This window comes from Vicugna pacos, chromosome 15 (assembly GCF_048564905.1).
Source record: "Vicugna pacos chromosome 15, VicPac4, whole genome shotgun sequence".
Lineage (NCBI taxonomy): Eukaryota > Metazoa > Chordata > Mammalia > Artiodactyla > Camelidae > Vicugna > Vicugna pacos.
The window spans coordinates 7361391-7379036 of record NC_133001.1 but is presented as its reverse complement, the minus strand read 5'-3'; the positions used below and the strand labels follow the sequence as shown (position 1 = coordinate 7379036).

Genomic DNA, 17646 nt, shown 5'->3' with positions numbered 1-17646 from the left:
GGGGAAAAAGGGAATTGGAAGAGATAAATTGAGAGTTCAGGATTTGCAAATATTAACTACTATATATAAAATAGCTAAACAGCAAGTTTCTTCTGTATAGCAGAGGGAACTATATTCAATATCTTGTAACCTATAATGAAAAAGAATATGAAAACAAATATATGTATATATCTGTATGACTGAAATATTATGCTGTACACCAAGAAAATGGACACACTGTAAACTGACTATAGTTTAGTTAAAAAAAAACTTAATTCAGCTACATAAATGACCAGATAATGCAGAAGGCATTTTATGATCCTGTCCTCAACAAGTACTCAAAAAAATAATAATAATAACAAACAACAACAACAAAACCAGAACCACAACGATCTTATTTATTTGGGTAAGCTTTAGAAACTATGGAAGGAGAAAGACCAATTTAGAATTTTAACCTACACAATCTTTTGGTCCTTGTCACAGGATAATAGTTTATGACTTCCCGTTTCAATAATTAAACGACTACTTTTCAATAATTAAATGATTTCTTTTAATAATATATATGATCCAAAAATGCTTTTTAATCCCTAGGTGAGAATTCACTTACTTAATTATTCAAAACAAGAACTCCACAAAAACTTATTGTGTACAATTTCATTCAAGATGCTGAACTGTACACAGAGAGAGAGATGAATAAAATAAGGTCTCCATCCAAAGCTTCAGTCCTATAGCTGGCAATCAATCTAGTAGGCAGGATGGAAAAATGGAAAAGTTTTGAAGTCAAATTAATCTGTTTAAATCCTGACCCTGTCACCTATATGCTGTATCTCTTAAATGTATGTTACTTACCTGAGTTCATGTTCTCATTATTAAAATGTAGTAATAATATTTATCTGATTGAGATATTTTGAGTCTTTATTAACTGGATGACATATAACACATGTAATGCATCCGGTACACATTTAATTACCACCCTCCCCTTTCCTTTCCTGAAGTAAGCACAGAAACGAATGACACATCCCACCCAAGACGGAATTAGGCGGGTGCCTTAAAAGAAGTACCGCAGGAAAGGAAGATGTCACATCTGGTTACATGACCTGGAGAAGGCACTGGAAGTTGTGGGATTTGAAATGAGTTTTGAAATAAGAAATGAGTAAGATTTCAATACAAACAGTTCAAGGGCAGAAGCAGTTAAAGTGGGAAAAAAGGCATTAAAAACATCAAGGGTAGAAAACAGTAGCATGTGCTTGACAAAGAGCAATACTTCAGTTTAGAAGGAGTATCTTGGGCAAATAGAACATTGAGAGAGTGATAAAGACAAAAAGGTAGTTTGGGGGAAAATCTTGATGGTCACAGAGCAGATTTTATACTTAATGGAGGCAATGACAGTATTTAAACAGCAGAATCATTTGGTTAGTCTTGAGATGGCAGCAGTTCAGAGAATGAAACAGCATGCTAAGAGACATGTCAGTTTTTAAAGGGTTTTAGACAGGAAGAATTTCAGGAACTTGTATGTAGAAAATAATCCTTTAAAGATCACCCAGCAAGTAACTGCCCAGGAAGGACGATCAAGGACAGATATCACTGTATTTTCAGGAAAAGAAACTAAGGCAAACCAAGGTGGGTCAAGGAACATACTACCCCCAAGCCATACAAATTATCATTAACAGCAGTCAGAGAAAACTAATTCAGGATTCCTCCTCTGGGCCTGTTACTTGAGACAGCATTTCTTCTCTCTCAAGCATTGCTGGAAGATAATTATCAGGATAACAAGGACAAACTCTCAAAACTATGTTCTTATGCTGAGCATGCAACATGGGAAGCTATGCATGCAACTGTAAATTACACAGTTGGAGCCTGAAAAAGAAATGCTTGTGTGCTTACCTCATCGGTGAATTCAAAGGACACAGCACTATGTTAGAATCTTAACTGAGCAAAACCTTCTTACAATCATTTCTTGGTGCCTCATGCAAAGAGGTAAGCTACCTTGGTCATCAAAGATTCAAGAGGAAGTTACAAATTTCAGTAATTTCCCCTTGATCATTCAATGTCTAATGGAGTATAACCTAGGACATTATCTTCTATCTAAACACACACACACACACACACACACACAAACATAGTGACATACCCCTTTAGCTCTGTTGCTGTTGTAGTGATAAAACACCCCTAAGAACTAAGAAAAATTGGGGATTTCAAAATACAAGAGAGCAAGACAGTTTTTGACTTTCTCTTTACAGTTTCTTCCACATCTATTTCCTATGATTCAACCCCTCTTTGATAGGGAGCCACTCTACCTTGGGAAATTATAAAATGAACAGAAGTATTCATATTAATTAACAGACAAATGATTCTGGTTCTTTCTCAAAAATAGCTAGCTCCTTTCTCTCTCACCTTTCGCTAATAGTGCACAAAAGTGAATCTAAGACACAGCTCCGTTTTGCTGATATGTTTTACTAAACTGAGGTTCTGTGAAGAAGCTAATTAGCATGCTGGGGAACATAAGCATACATCCTGAGCAATTTATTTTGCTGTTGGTGGAAAACCAGAACAAGGGGTAGTTTTAGAAGTCATACTAATTTGATTGCAATGAATACGATGGTTGGCAAATGCAACTACTTTTTGAAAATGTAGCTTCAGGAAGAGATCTCTGTATTAGACAAGACAGAAACATGACAATTACAAAAGCCATATTGAGGATTCAGGGCTGTAAATTGCCTCTGACTTTGATTCTGAATGGTAGGAGGTAAGGTGAGTCCGAGTGGTAGGATCAATTCAATCTACATTGAGAGGTTATAGTATTTAGGAAGCAATAGCAGCTCAGAATAAACAAAAAAAGGAAAACTCTTCAACTAATTATACACCACAACAAAGATCTGTAAGAGAGAACATAACTCCGTAGGTGGAAAAGCATGTATGGTGAGTTAGACAAACGTGAGTTTAATTTCGAGTACATTTCTAAATGGCCTGGATGTTGAAGTAAGTATAGTATTGACATATGATAGCTATTATATATATAAGAATGACTGTATTAAACAACACATATAAAGAATAACACTTAGTAGAGTGTCATTTTTATTTTTTAAGAACAGAGAAATAAAAAAACAAGGAATTTAAATATAGGGAATATCTATACAGGATGGCTTTGACTTTGAAGTACTGAATTTTACCTTATGATACTCTAATTAAAATCTTATTTAGTCAAGTAATTATATAATGCTGGCGGAGACATAATGACCACAATTCTACCAGCCGTTTTCCTTTCAAAAGATGAAACATATTTAAAAATAAACTTTGGTCAATAAAAATGTTTTTAAATATAAATTAATTACCAAAAATAGAATAATGAGATAGAGAAAAGTGATTCTAAATATCACCTTCCCCCAACTCAGGTTTATAAAAATGGCAAATGTTTTCTGACAAAAAAAATTTTTTTTAATACAGAAAAACAAAAGGGAAAAAATTACAGGCTATACAGAGATGAGTACAGTTAAGTCAGGGAGTATATAATTCTAGTTTTTTAGTATGTACAGTACAGATGATTAGTGCTCTGATATTAATACAAATGAGATCATACTGCTATAGCAGTTTGCAACCAGCTTTTCCAATTAAGACATAAATAACATATTTTTAAATGAATAAGTATCATCTACATTAATTTAATGAATGATATCACATTATGTGAATATATAACAATTTATTTAGCTAACACATTTATTACTAGACTTTTAATTTGTTCCCAACTCTTCACTATCCAAAAGATAATACTGTGTTGAATATACTTATATCTAAATTTTATAATGTGCCTGTGATTATTTCATTAAGTTAGATTTCTAAAAGTAGGATTGCAGGGTGAAAGGTAAATGAATTATAAGAGGTTTATGAGAGATACTGAAAAACTAACCACTAAGAAGATAATATTAATTTACACACAGATCTTCTGAAGTATTTCTCACAAATACCAAATGTTATCATTTTCTCATTTACTCTTGGCAAGCTTATAGGCAAAAATACCCTACAATGTTAATATATATATCTTATATGTTGTATGTCTTGTCCATGATGTTTTTCTTTTATTTTTCTTCTCTTTTGACTGCCTTAACACAACTTTTGCAAACTTTCCCATCAAATTGTGTGTCGTCTTCTCATTATACTTCAAAGAATGTGTTATATTGTTATACGTTACAGATGTTAACCTGTGAGGACATTTATTGTAATTGTTTTTATTAATAAGCTTACATTCTGTTTTCTTCATTAATAACTTTTAGGCACTTTAAAAATATTTCAATTAGTCAAATTATTAACCTTTTCCTTAATGATTTCAATCTTTGGTGTCATCCTTATAATGGTGAGTCACTTTCAGATTATAGTAATATTTGCTAGTATGTCTATTGTCTTGCCCATAATTTCTTTCTTTTTAAAAATACAAACATCAATTTGATCTAGAATTCATTTTTATATGAGATATGGACTTAATATTTTTTTTGTCCAAATGAGCACATAATATTGGCAACAGCAACTGCTAAATGCTATCTTTGTCATATATAAAATTCTTACATATACTTTGAAATATTTATAGATTTTTTATTTAACTATTCCTTTAATCTATCATTCTATTTCACTGTAAAAAGGATATTAATTAAATTAATTTTGGTTAATAATAACATTTCTACTTTTGAAAGGAAAAGATTCATTAATATTCTTTTCATATTTTTTGGCAAATATTGTCCACTTCTGTCTCTAAATGAATTTTAGAATTATTTCACTAATTAACTCACCAGCATCAAATTTACTTGATATTTTTAACAAATTAATTATGGGAAAACTCTCTACAATATAAAATATTCCCATCCTAGAAGACTGTATGTATTTGTACATAAAGAAGTCCCTTTTAAATTACCCTGTGACATGTTTTTCACATTGATGTTACATATTACTTTTTAAGTATAATCACAGAGATTTTACATCTTATGCCCCAATAGTGAATGGGGCATCTTGAGGGGCAATATTTTCCATGAGTGTATTGCCAATGTAAGAGAAGCTGATTCATTTTCTAAGTGTACCATCTAACCAAAAGTCTTATTGATCCTAATTATTTTTCAGTTGATTTTCTTGGGTTATCCAACTACACAAAAATTATCCTTGAAAGATGATAATATACATGGTTCATTGTAATATTTATAATTTACTTCTTTTTTTATCTTATTTATTTGACAGAATTTCTAAAGCAGTGATGAGAAACAACTTCACCATACTTTTGGTGTTAATGCAGATAAGTGTTTTTAGTGTTCCACTATTAAGTCTATGGTAACCGCTAAATTTCTTTATAAAATGTTCTTTATCATATTATTGGAATATTATATTGCTTGTAGCATAGTAACATTTTTTAAAATTGGAAATGCAGACTGAATGTTATACAATGCTTTATTAGAATATACAAAAATGATCATATAATTTATCATGTTCACCTAAAAATGTGATAAATTATATTGTTAGAGTTTTAAATATCAAACCATCCTTGCATTTCTATAATAAATGCTACATACTAGCACTAAATTACTTTCTTAAAACATTTTGGAATTTAAATGTATAATTGTAAGATTAGTTTGTAGTTTTGTCTTTTGTGCTACTTTTTCTGGCTTTGGTATCAAGATGAAGCTAGATGAAATGACCTAGTTTTCTACAGGCAAATGCTCCCACTAAAAACTACAAAAGGTCACTAAAAACATAGAGAAAAACGTTTGTTTAAAAGCTTCAGAAGGCTGGGAAGCAATGAGTACTAAATGGAATAAAACTGCAAAGAGGACAGACCTGTTAAAGGTGAGCTGAGGATCTGTAGCTGTCCCTAGAGGCATTTGGCGAACCTAGGAATAGGAACAGACTGAGAATCTGGGTTAGATCCAGGAAGGGAGCAGCTACCAGGGTGAAAAACTTCACTGACTTTCTGTCACTTACATGGAGCTGAAGAGCCAAAATTAGAGATCTGAGGGCTAGTTTTCTCCTCAAGACATTTTCTGAATTCTAAAGCTAGACAGCTGAGGAAAATAAGGGTCTAAGCCAAAATCTTTCAAAAGCAAAGTAAGATTTCCTGCAGTCTCACAGTGTTTCAGAAAAAAAGATTCACTAGTGGGAAGGTTCATGAGAATCTCAGGTGGGAGCTTGAAAGCTCTTGAGGGAGTAGTGCATTGATATTGACAATCTCCAACCACAGATTTTCTTGTTGGCAATTGTTGATCTGGGTAAGATTCCTACTCAAGATATTTGCCAAATTCTAAAATTGAAGAAAGCAGGAGGCTGAAGAGATAAGTTTCTCTGAAAAGTGGGAATTTCCAGAATCCTCTTGGTACTGAAGAAACAATGATGTCCCAGGCTATCATTAAAAGCTCCATAGAACAACATCCTAGCAACAGGAGCAAACCAAAAGTATATTACAACTGCAACCCAAGCTCAATCCAGGTCAGTGTTTGACTAGATTAAGGTGATGAGGTTCAAAACAAAACTTACCCACCCATTCTAACTATTTAGTTAGGGAAACACTGAACCAATTCTGGTGGCAAATGATATTATTTGGAACCTCTACATATTTAAAAAACAATGTCTAATATATATAAAGAAAAATAGTAGTAAGAGATAGTACCATATGACTGATAACCAAAAATAAAACCAAAAAAACCCCTCCAAAATCTCAGAAATAAATCCAATCCATATGTAGGTAAACTACACATAGGCATTAATAAGCAATGACTTTAAAATGACTGGGGAGGAGAAGGATCAAGATGGCAGAGTAAAAGGATATGTAGCTTGCATATCCCCATGAATATCAAAAATACATTTATATGTGTACTTCTCATTGAAAACTGGAAACTGGCAGAAGGAATCCAGTACAACCAAGGCTGTAAGAAAAATACACACATAACCAGGTAGAATGGGAAGAAAGTGATTGGGTTGGGACCTGTGTCCCTGCAATATGACTCAGAGGAAAAAGGAGAATATATGGGAGGACAATTGCCCTCGAGGATGAAGAGTGAGAGCTACAGAGTGGATGTCCCAGTCTGTAGTTCTGTGCAGGAGAAACGAGCCCCCTTGGCTGCCTGGAGAAACAACAGGGTGGTGAGAATCCTGGACTCCACTCATGAGGAGTGCACTCACACTGGCTTGCCTCTGAGGCAGGGCAGAAAGAAGTCTGCCCTACTGGCTGCTGGGTTTCCCACAACTGCCTCAGTGCATGCCTCAGCCCAAGCCAAGAAAATGCCCTGGACCTACTCACTCCAAGCTGCAGCAGGGCACTGGATCAGGAGTGGCCACAACCAGGGAGAAAACTCGCTCTTGGTACTCAGAGACAATCTGGTCTTTGGGCAGATCCTGGGTGGGACAGCAATCATGGTTGGTGCTTACTCAAGGAAAACATCACAAGCAGCCCAGATCTCTGAGGGCAGCACTCCACCACAGCTCACCTCTCAATACACACTGAACACCCACAAAGGCAACACCAGCTCTGCGATGTGGCTTCACAACAGGCAGCAGAGACAGGGGGCAGTGATTGGCCATAAGGGACAAAGAAGAGTTGCATGTGTGGCTGAGTTAGAGTACAGCAAGAGAAACAACTGTGGATGCTTACACAGACAGCACACTGGAAACAGCTTGGACTTCTTGCTGCAACTAATATTAAGCGAGAGCCCCCAGGGGCCCCACTGGCTTCTGCACTCCTCTCACTTGGGCAAGTTTCCTAGTGTGGGGAAAGGAGAAAACACACACTTAAAAGGATCAGGCTGGATCCTCAGGGCTTCTGCCCTAGCAAATTGGGATCAGACTCTCACTGATAGGATGATGATAGCCACTGAGCAAAGGGGAAGTCCCACCTCACACCTGGTACCAGCTCTAGCTCCTTCATCTCTAGCCTCAACCCTACCAAGCTGATAGTTAAGAGTACGCCCTGAGGAAAGATCTGACTTATGTCCACATCAGATCCAGCTCTACCACCAAACACATTGGGCACACACAGTTTACATAGGGATGCTCCCAAATAAAAACACCCTTTCAAGACCATAATAGGTAACTGTTTCACCTAAATTCACAGAAACAAAGAAAGTTAATCAAAATGAATGACAGAGGTACTCAATAAGGTAACAGTGGTCCTAAATGACACATTAGACCAGTTAAACCTAAAAGATATCTACAGAACATTCCATCCCAAACCAGCAGAATACACATTCTTTCAAGTGCATGTGCAACATTCTCCAGGATAGATCACATGCTAGGCCACAGAACAAGGCTCGCCAAATTTAATAAGATAGAAATTATATCAAGCATTCTTTTCCCACCACAACAATATGAAATTAGAAATCAAACACAGGAAGAAAAATGTGAAAATCACAAACATATGGAGACTAAACAACATGCTACTAAAAAACCAACTGCTCAACAAAGAAATCAAACAGAAAATCAGAAAATACCTTGAGGCAAATGAAAGTGAAAATGCAACACCTGAAAAATCTATAGGATGCAGCAAACGAAGTTCTAAGAGGGAAGTTTATAGTAACGCAGGCCACCCTCAAGAAATAAGAAAAACCTCAAAAAAACTACCTAACCAATCACTTAGAGAAATTAGGAAAAGAACAAAGCCCAATGTCAGCACAAGAAAGGATATTTCCTTTCAATAGGAATAAAGGTAGGAGAGGAAATAAATAAAATAGAGATCAAAAAAAAAAAACAGAAAAGACAACACCATGAGCTGGTTTTTTTTTGAAAAGATAAAATGATAAATCATTAGCTAGGCTCACCAAGAAGAAAAGAAAATCTTAATAAACAAAATATGAAATGAAATAGCAGCAATAACAGCTGATACCTGAGAGATTTTTAAAAAATCAAAAGGCAATGCTACAAACATTGCCAACATATGTCAACAAATTGGACAACCTAGAAAGAAATGGACAAATTTTCAGAAACATACAAACTGTCAAGACTGAAGCAAGAAGAAACAGACAATTTGAACATATCAGTCACTAGTAATGAAACTGAATTTGTAATAAGAAAACTGTGAGCAGACAAAAGTCTGGAACAGACTATTACACATGGGGAATTCCTTCAAACATACAAAGGAACACTAATACCTATCCTTCTCAAACTATTCCAAAAAATTTAAGAGGATAGAACGGTCCCAAATTTATTCTACAGGGCCACTATTACCCTGATACCAACACCAGAAAAAGACACTGCAAAAAAAGAAGAAATTACAGGCTGATATCTTTGATGAATATAAACGCAAAAATCCTAAACAAAATATTAGCAAACTAAAACCAACAATATATTGTAAGGATCATATATTATGTATGATAAAGTTGGATTTGTTCCAGGGAAGCATGGCTGGGTTCGCAAATCAATAAATGTGATACATGATATTAACAAAAGGAAGGATAAAAACCACATGGTCATCTCTATAGAAACAGAAAGCATCTGACAAAATTCAATATCAGTTCATGATAAATACTCTCATCAAAGTGGGTATAGAGGGAACATATCTCAACATAATAAAGGCCATTTATGACAAACCCACAGCCAACATCATACTCAATGGTGAAAAGACTTTCCTCTAAATTTAGGCACAGGTCAAGGATGCTCACTCTCACTACTTCTATTTAACATCTGACTGAAAATCCTAGCCACACAATCACACACGGAAAAGAGAGAAAAGGAGTACAAATTGGAAAGGAGGTGTCATTATCTGAAGGTGATACAATACTTTGATACACGACATGATATATGACGTAGAAAACCCTAAAGACTCCACCAAAAAACCATTAGAATTAATAAATGAATTTAATAAAGTTACAGAATACAAGATTAATTACAGAAATCTGTTGCTATTTTATATACTAATAATGAACTAGCAGAAAGAGAAAGTTTTTAAAAATCTTATTTAAAATCACATCAAAAAGAATAAAAGTACTAGGGATAAACTGAACCAAGGAAGTGAAAGACCTATACTTTGAAAATTGTAAAATACTGATGAAGGAAATTGAAGATGATACAAAGAAAAAGAAAAGCATCCCATGCTCTTAATAGCCACATTACCCAAAGCAATCTACAGATTTAATGCAATATCTATCAAAATACCCATGACAATTTCCACAGAACTAGAAAAAACAATCCTAAAATTCATATGGAACCACAAAAGAACCAGAACTGCCATAACAATCATGAGAAAAAAGAAAAACCTGGAAGTATCATATTCTTAGTCTTCAGACTATATTACAAAGCCACAGTCATCCAAACAGCACTGTATGGCACAAAACCAGACACATAGATCAATGTAACAGAATAGAGTTCAGAAATAAACCCTAGATTAAATTAATCAAGGACAAAGGAGGCAATAAATACACAATGGAGAAAAGACAATTTCTTCAATAAGTGATCTTAGAAAAACTGGACAGTTAAATGCAAAACAATGCGATTAGAACATTTCTTCATACCATATACAAAAGTAAACTCAAAATGGATTGAAGACCTAAATGTAAGACCAGAAACCATAAAACTCTTAGAAGACATAGGCAGAACATCCCTTGACATAAATCATAGTAATATTTTTTTGGATCAGTTTCCTAGGGCAAAAGAAACAAAATCAAAAAATGAACCAATGGGCTCACAGCAGAAAAAAATGTGACAATGAATACATGTATGCTCATGTATAACTCAAAAATTCTGCTCTACACTGGAAATTGACACACAACATTGTAAAATGACTATAAATCAATAAAAAGTGTTAAAAAAATAAACAAATGGGATCTAATTAAACTTAAAAGCTTTTGCACAGCAAAGGAAACCATCAACAAAACAAAAGAACCTACAGAATGAGAGAAAATATTTGCAAATGATGTGACTGAACAGGGTTAAATATGCAAAATACTTTAAAAACTCATACAACTCAGTATCAATAAAACAAAGAACCCAATCCAAGAAATGGCAAAATATCTGCATAGACATTTAAAAAAAATACAGATGACTAAGAGGCACATGAAAAGATATTCAACATTACTAGTTATTAGAGAAATGCAAACCAAAACAACCATGAGATATTACCTCACATCTGTCAGAATGGCCATCATCAAAATGTCTACAAATAACAAATGTTGGAGAGGATGTGGAGAAAACTCTTGTACACTGTTGGTTAAAATATAAGTTGGTGCAGCCACTATGGAAAACAGTATGGAGGTTCCACAAAAACACAGAAAACAGAACTACCATATGATCCAGCAATTTCATTCTTCAGTAAATATCTAACAAAAATGAAAATACCAATTGGAAAAGATACATGCACCCCAATGTTCAAAGCAACATTATTTATAATAGCCAAGCTATGGAAGCAACCTAAGTTTCCATCAACTGATAAATGGCTACAGAAGATGTGAGATATATATATATTTATGACTGAGTAGTATTCCTTTGTATCTATATTGTATATATACATTGTATATATATGTATATGTACATTGTATATATACATGTATATGTATATTGTATATGTACATTGTGTGTGTGTGTGTGTGTGTGTGCGTCTATACACACACACAATGGAATACTGCTCAGCCATAAAAAACATGAAAGTCTGCCATTAGCAATGACACAGATGGAACTGGAAGATACTATGCTTAGCAAAGTAAGTCAGAGAAAGACAAATATTGTATGATGTGACTTACACGTGGAATATAAAAAATAAAACAAATGGATATCTTTGGCAAACCAGAAACAGACTAACAGATATAGAAAACAAACTAGGAGTTACCAGTAAGGAGATGGAAGGAGGGAGGGAAAAGGTAAGAGGAAGACATTAAGAGATACAAACTACTATGTATAAAATAGATAAACAACAAGTATATATCATCTAGCACATGGAACTATGGCCATTATCTTGTAATAACTTTGAATGGAGAATAATTTGTAAAATTACTGAATCACTGCTGTACACTTGAAACTAATATTAAATTGTAAATCAACTGTACTTCAATAAAAAAGTGATAAAAATATGCTTAAGAAAATAGAGAAAAGGTAGACTAATTTGTCTAAAGAGATGGAGAATTTCAGCAGAGAATTTGAAGTAGTAAAACAATTTAAATGGACATTTAAATATTTAAATAGAATTAAAAGATAGATTAAAAATTCTAACTTCTAAGTTTCTCTTCCACTTCTACCAAGGCATTCATTATGTGTTTACACTTGTTACCCTGAACTTAGGAGGAATATAAGCAGATATAATATTAGGAACCATTTTCAGAATAAACAAAATGCAAACATCAGTGAAAAAATGACAGAAGAGATCTCAAAATCTTGTTAAGGGATGATAATTATAGTGCGAGATTCTATACCCACAGCTTCCTGGCAAGTTAAAGCAGAAACAAACATCTTACATCAAACTAGATTTTAAGAGAAATTTTTTCTATATGATGGAGAAAGTAAAAGCGACTGTCACTTACAGGAAGGTGTGTGAATACAGCAAAGGTGCTACGTAGAAAGGCAATAAGGTCTACTAGGTAATCACTAGCTTTGTTGCCCAAATCTCCTGTCATCCAGTCATAGTCGGCCAGCTGTAGAAACTGGTCAATCTTCTGATTTAAGTTGGTATAAATCTCTTCTTCAGCCGCATGTCTGGCATCCTGTGAAATATGAAATTTTAATAATCATTCAGACTTCCAGTATAAGCAAAGCAGAAATTTCTGCTTGGAGATATCTCACGCTAAGTAACACAACTGGGAATATTAATATCACAGTCTCCATTATTTTTTTCTTTTTTCAAAAGCACAGTGGAGTCTTTTCTATTTTGTCTCTGCAAGACAAACTATTATTTTGCCTCACCAAATAGAGGAATTGTCTTCACTACCCTCAACTATCTGCATCCTTTTTACTTTCTTATCCCTGTTCAAAACTACATTTCATTCTCAGGATCCTAGTCTCTCTCTCTCTTCTGGGACTCCAAGAACCATACTTCTTGTAATACCTGTCTTAAAACCTCTCTAATAAGCCCAAGTCTCTTCACTTTGCTTATTAGAAGTACTCTGAAGTTTCAATTTAATGCTATATATTCAGACTATTTACTATCCTACCTTTCTAGTTTCTTTCTACTCAAGTTTCTTCAAAGATTGGTACACTCTGATGTTTTCTAAAATGTGCTCTAATTGACACTAGTCCTGAAAAACGCTAAAATAGCAAGAGTTCATAGATCAAAGAAGCTGGAGAAATGCTGTTTAAGAGATTCATGATGTACAATGCATATAAAAGGGTCTAAGAAGGATTATGGGACCAAAGTTCCAAGAAAAATATTTTCAGGACAAAAGGGTCTACATTGCAATGCTAACCATCCATCAACATGGATGGGTCCAAGGTAACCCGTGACCTCCGTACTATCATACCCAATATTCATTTTCAGTCTGATCTTACTTGATCTCTGTTAAACATTTTCTCCTGTACTTCTGTTCTCCTTTGGCTTTCATGACATAGTTTTCTCCTGGTTTTACTTTTACTTTTCTGACCTGTGACCCTCTCACGTTCACTGGGTAATTTCATCACCTCCAATGGCTTCCACTCTCTCTGTCCTAACACATTCTTATTAAAGACTCATATATCTGCTTGCTTCCTAGGCATTACGATACTCAAACTTTGAACACAGTAAGTCCTGGACTAGAATGATCATAATCCCCACTCTTCACCTGTTCAGTTCAGTCCAAGGCAGAGATCTAAGCAAAATACTCAATTCCATTCTTTCCTTCATAGTCAGTTACTATGTCCTACAAATTCTAATCCCAAGATTTCTCTCTAACTTGTACCCTCCTCTCCATTTTCATGTTTTGAATGACTGCATAATTTGGCAATGTATTTACATACTATGAAATAGGCATTGGCTATGTTTACTTATATGAATAGTGTTTCAAGAGCATTTCTCTGCTTACATCCTTATGTACTCATATGATAATCTAATACTGTCCTTGAATTCCCATTTTACTGCTTTCTTTAATTGATAAACATTGTTTTCTAGAAATTTGACTGGAAGAAAAATTGAGCAAAAGTGCAGAGCATTTGCAGACACTGCCCCCATCCCCCTCCCACTCTTTCCCCTATTAAAAGATCTTGCATTAGTGTAGTACATTTGTTACAATACATGAACCAATGCTGATATTTCATTATCTAAAGTCCATAGTTTGCATTAGGGTTTACTACTTGTGTTGTACAGTTCTGTGGGTACTGACAAACGCGTAATGTCATGTATTCACCATTACACTATCACACAGAATAGTTTCCCTTCCCTAAAAATCCACTCTGCTCAATCCATCCCTCCTTTGCTCATCTCCTAAATTCTAGAAACCACCGACATTTTTACTTTCTGCAACTTTGCCTTTTCCAGAATGCCACATACTTTTCAGATTGGCTTCTTTTACTTAGCAATGTGCATTTAAGCTTCCTCCATGTCTTTTTATGACTTTAATAGTACATTCATTTTCATCATTGAATAATATTTCATTGTGCGGATATATCACAGTTTGTTTATCCACTCACCTATTGAAGGACATCTTGGTAGCTTCCAAGTTTTGGTAGATATGAATAAAATTGCTATAACCATTCATGTGTAAGTTTTTCTGTGGCTTAAGATACCAGCTCACTTGGATAAATATCAAGAAGCATGGCTGGTGAATTCTATGGTAAGAATATTTCTGTTTAGCCTTTTAAGAAACTAACAAACTATCTGGCAAAATAATGTTACCATTTTGCATTAGCACCAGCAATGAATGAGTTGCTATTGCTCCAGCATTTGTTGGTGTCAGTTTTGGGTTTTAGCCTTTGTAAGTATTGTATGGTGGTTTGTTGTTGTTCTAATTCATAACTTCCTCTCCATCCTTTGGTGAGGTATCTATTCAGATCTTTTGCCCATTTTTAAAGCAAACCTATGTTAAACTAACTTTTTTGTTTTCTTCTTGCTGAGTTTTACCAGTTCTGTGTATATTTTAGATATAAGTCCTTTATTAGATATGCATTTTGCAAATATTTTCTCCTTGTCTTTTCATTCTCTTAAAAGTGACATTTCTACAGCAAAAGTTTTTCATTTTAATGAAGTCCAACTTACCAGTATTTTCTTTGATGGTTTGTGTTTTGGGTGTTGTATCTAAAAACTCATGTCCAAACCCAAGGTCACTATTTTCCCTTATGTTACCATCTAGGAGTTTTATTGATTTTCTCTTTTCAGTGATTTCTGTTCTAATTTCTTTTCTTCTAATTACTTTGGATTTGACTTGCTCTTCGCTTCCTACTTTCCTGGTAGATGCTTAGATTACTAATCTTGGAATTTTTTCTTTTGTAATATATGCAAGCACCACTATAAATTTTCACATAAACAGTATTTTCACTGACGCTGCCAATTTTTCATGTTATATTTTATTTTAACTTAGTTGGAAGTACTATCTAACTTCTCTTGAAACCTTTTCTTTGACCCATGTGTTTTTCTGAAGTTTATTGGTTAGTTTCCAAATATTTGGGGATTTTCTAGCTGTCTTTCAGTTATTTATTTCCAGGGATTAATTCTACTTGGTCTGAGAGCAAGTTGTGTTTCTGTTCTTTAAAAGTTCTTAAGATCTGTTTATTACCTAGAACATGGTCTTTCTTGCTGAATGTTGGGCTTGAGAAAAACATGCATTAAGCTGCTGCTAGATGAATTATTTTATAAATGTTTATTTGATCCAGATGATTGACAGTACCTTTCAGTTCAACTACATCCTTACTGATTTCCTGACTCTTGGATCTGTCAATTACTGATAGATACTAAGAGATTCTAGCAGGAAAAGATGTTGACTTAAAAGTACCTTTTTAGTATCTTTTCAAATACTCATGTATTTTTTTCTCATTTGATCTATTAGTGAATAAGTTTAAACAATTTTCTAACACTAAACACCCTTGCATTCTTAACTTCACCCTTACTTTCAATGCACTTCTGGATTTTGTTAAAACATTTTATTATTTAAGATTTTTATATCAATATTTATTTAAATTGTTCAGATTTCTTGTGATTTCTCTGGTTTTGAAATCATCGTTATGTTAACTTTGCAAAAATTAACTGAGATACTTTCCTTTTTTCCTCTATGATCTGGAGTAGTTTAAATTACACAAAAATCATTTGTTTTAGGAAAGCCTCCATGAATTCACTGGTGAAATCATGTGAATCTTGCCCAATTTTAAGAAGTCTTTAAAACAGTTACCATATGACCCAGCAATCCCACTCCTGGGCATATATCCAGAGAAAACTCCAATTTGAAAAGAGATACCCACCCCAATGTTCATAGCAGCAATATTTACAGTAGCCAAGACATGGAAGCAACCTAAATGTCCCTGGATAGATGACTGGATAAAGAAGTTGTGGTTATATATATATATATATATATATATAATATATATACACAATGGAATACTACTCAGTCTTTAAAAAAGAATGAAATAATGCCATTTACAGCAACATGGGCAGACTCAGAGATTATCTTACTAAGTGTAGTAAATTAGATAGACAAGTAACACATGTCACTTACATGTGGAATCTAAAAAAAAAGAGACAAATGAACTTACTTACAAAATAGAAACAGACTCACATAGAAAACAAACTTACTGTTATTAAAGGGGAAATGGGTTGGGGAGGGATAAATTAGGAGTTGGGGATTAGCAGATGCAAACTACTACATATAAAATAGATAAACAATAAGGTCTTACAGTAGAGTACAGGGAACTACATTCAGTACTTTGTAATAACCTATAATGAAAAAGAATATTGTGTATATATACATACATACATATGACTGAATCACTATGCTGTATACTAGAAACTAACACAACATTATAAATCAACTATACTTCAATAAGAAAGAAGTCTTCAATAACTTTTTCATGCCTTTCATAGCTATTAGTCAATTTTCTGTATCTTTTAAAATCACTTTTTAATCATATACTTTCTAGAGATCCTCAAATGTATTAGCACAGATTTATACAAAGTATTCTGGGTATTTAATTTCCTGATTTTAAATTTCAAGTAATTGTAGTTTATTTATTCCTTCCTTTCTCCCCTTCCTTCTGTCTTTCTTTCAATCCTTCCTTCTTGTTTCCTTCCTTCCTTCTAATTTGCAAGGTAAATGATTTTTAAATTACAACACATCCTTGTTTGAAGTCTCTCAAAGACTTTAGGAAGATAAAGTCCAAATTACCTCTCAACACAAAACAATTCACAAGTTGGCGTTGACCTACTTCTCCATCTCATGGCCACTCTTAGACTACACTGAATATGTCTGGTTTTATTTCATTATTTCATCTTTATACATGAAGTTGCCTCTCTTAAAAATGTCCCTTACTCTCTCCTCATCCTCTGTCCATCTGGATACCTTCTGCTGGTCCCAAGATCCTCCTGCTGGATACCTCCTGCAGGGCCTTATGTGGTAAGTCCTCTTTGAAGGTCTCACAGCTGAGATAAGAACCATTCGCCTGCTTTTCTGGACCTGTCAATGTTGATTTCCCTTAGAGCTCAATCCTCACACCTTTGCTCTATTTATGTTCAGTTCCCAGAAGAAAGTCAGCTCCATGGCATTAAGCACCATCTTTACACTGATGAATTCTAAAATTTTACCTCCATCTGTGACTTTGCCCTGTCAGTGT

General features: G+C 34.1%; 1 protein-coding gene across 3 annotated transcripts in view; it reads right to left on the bottom strand.

Annotated features, from left to right (window-relative positions):
- The window catches only part of EXOC6B (exocyst complex component 6B), a 533613-nt gene that overhangs the window by 196291 nt on the left and 319676 nt on the right, over positions 1 to 17646 (bottom strand). For all 3 annotated transcript variants that reach the window (XM_006201563.4, XM_072937568.1, XM_072937567.1), the window contains one exon: positions 12447 to 12626. In XM_006201563.4, the coding sequence (XP_006201625.1) occupies positions 12447 to 12626 (180 nt within the window). The remainder of the gene's footprint in view (positions 1 to 12446; positions 12627 to 17646) is intronic.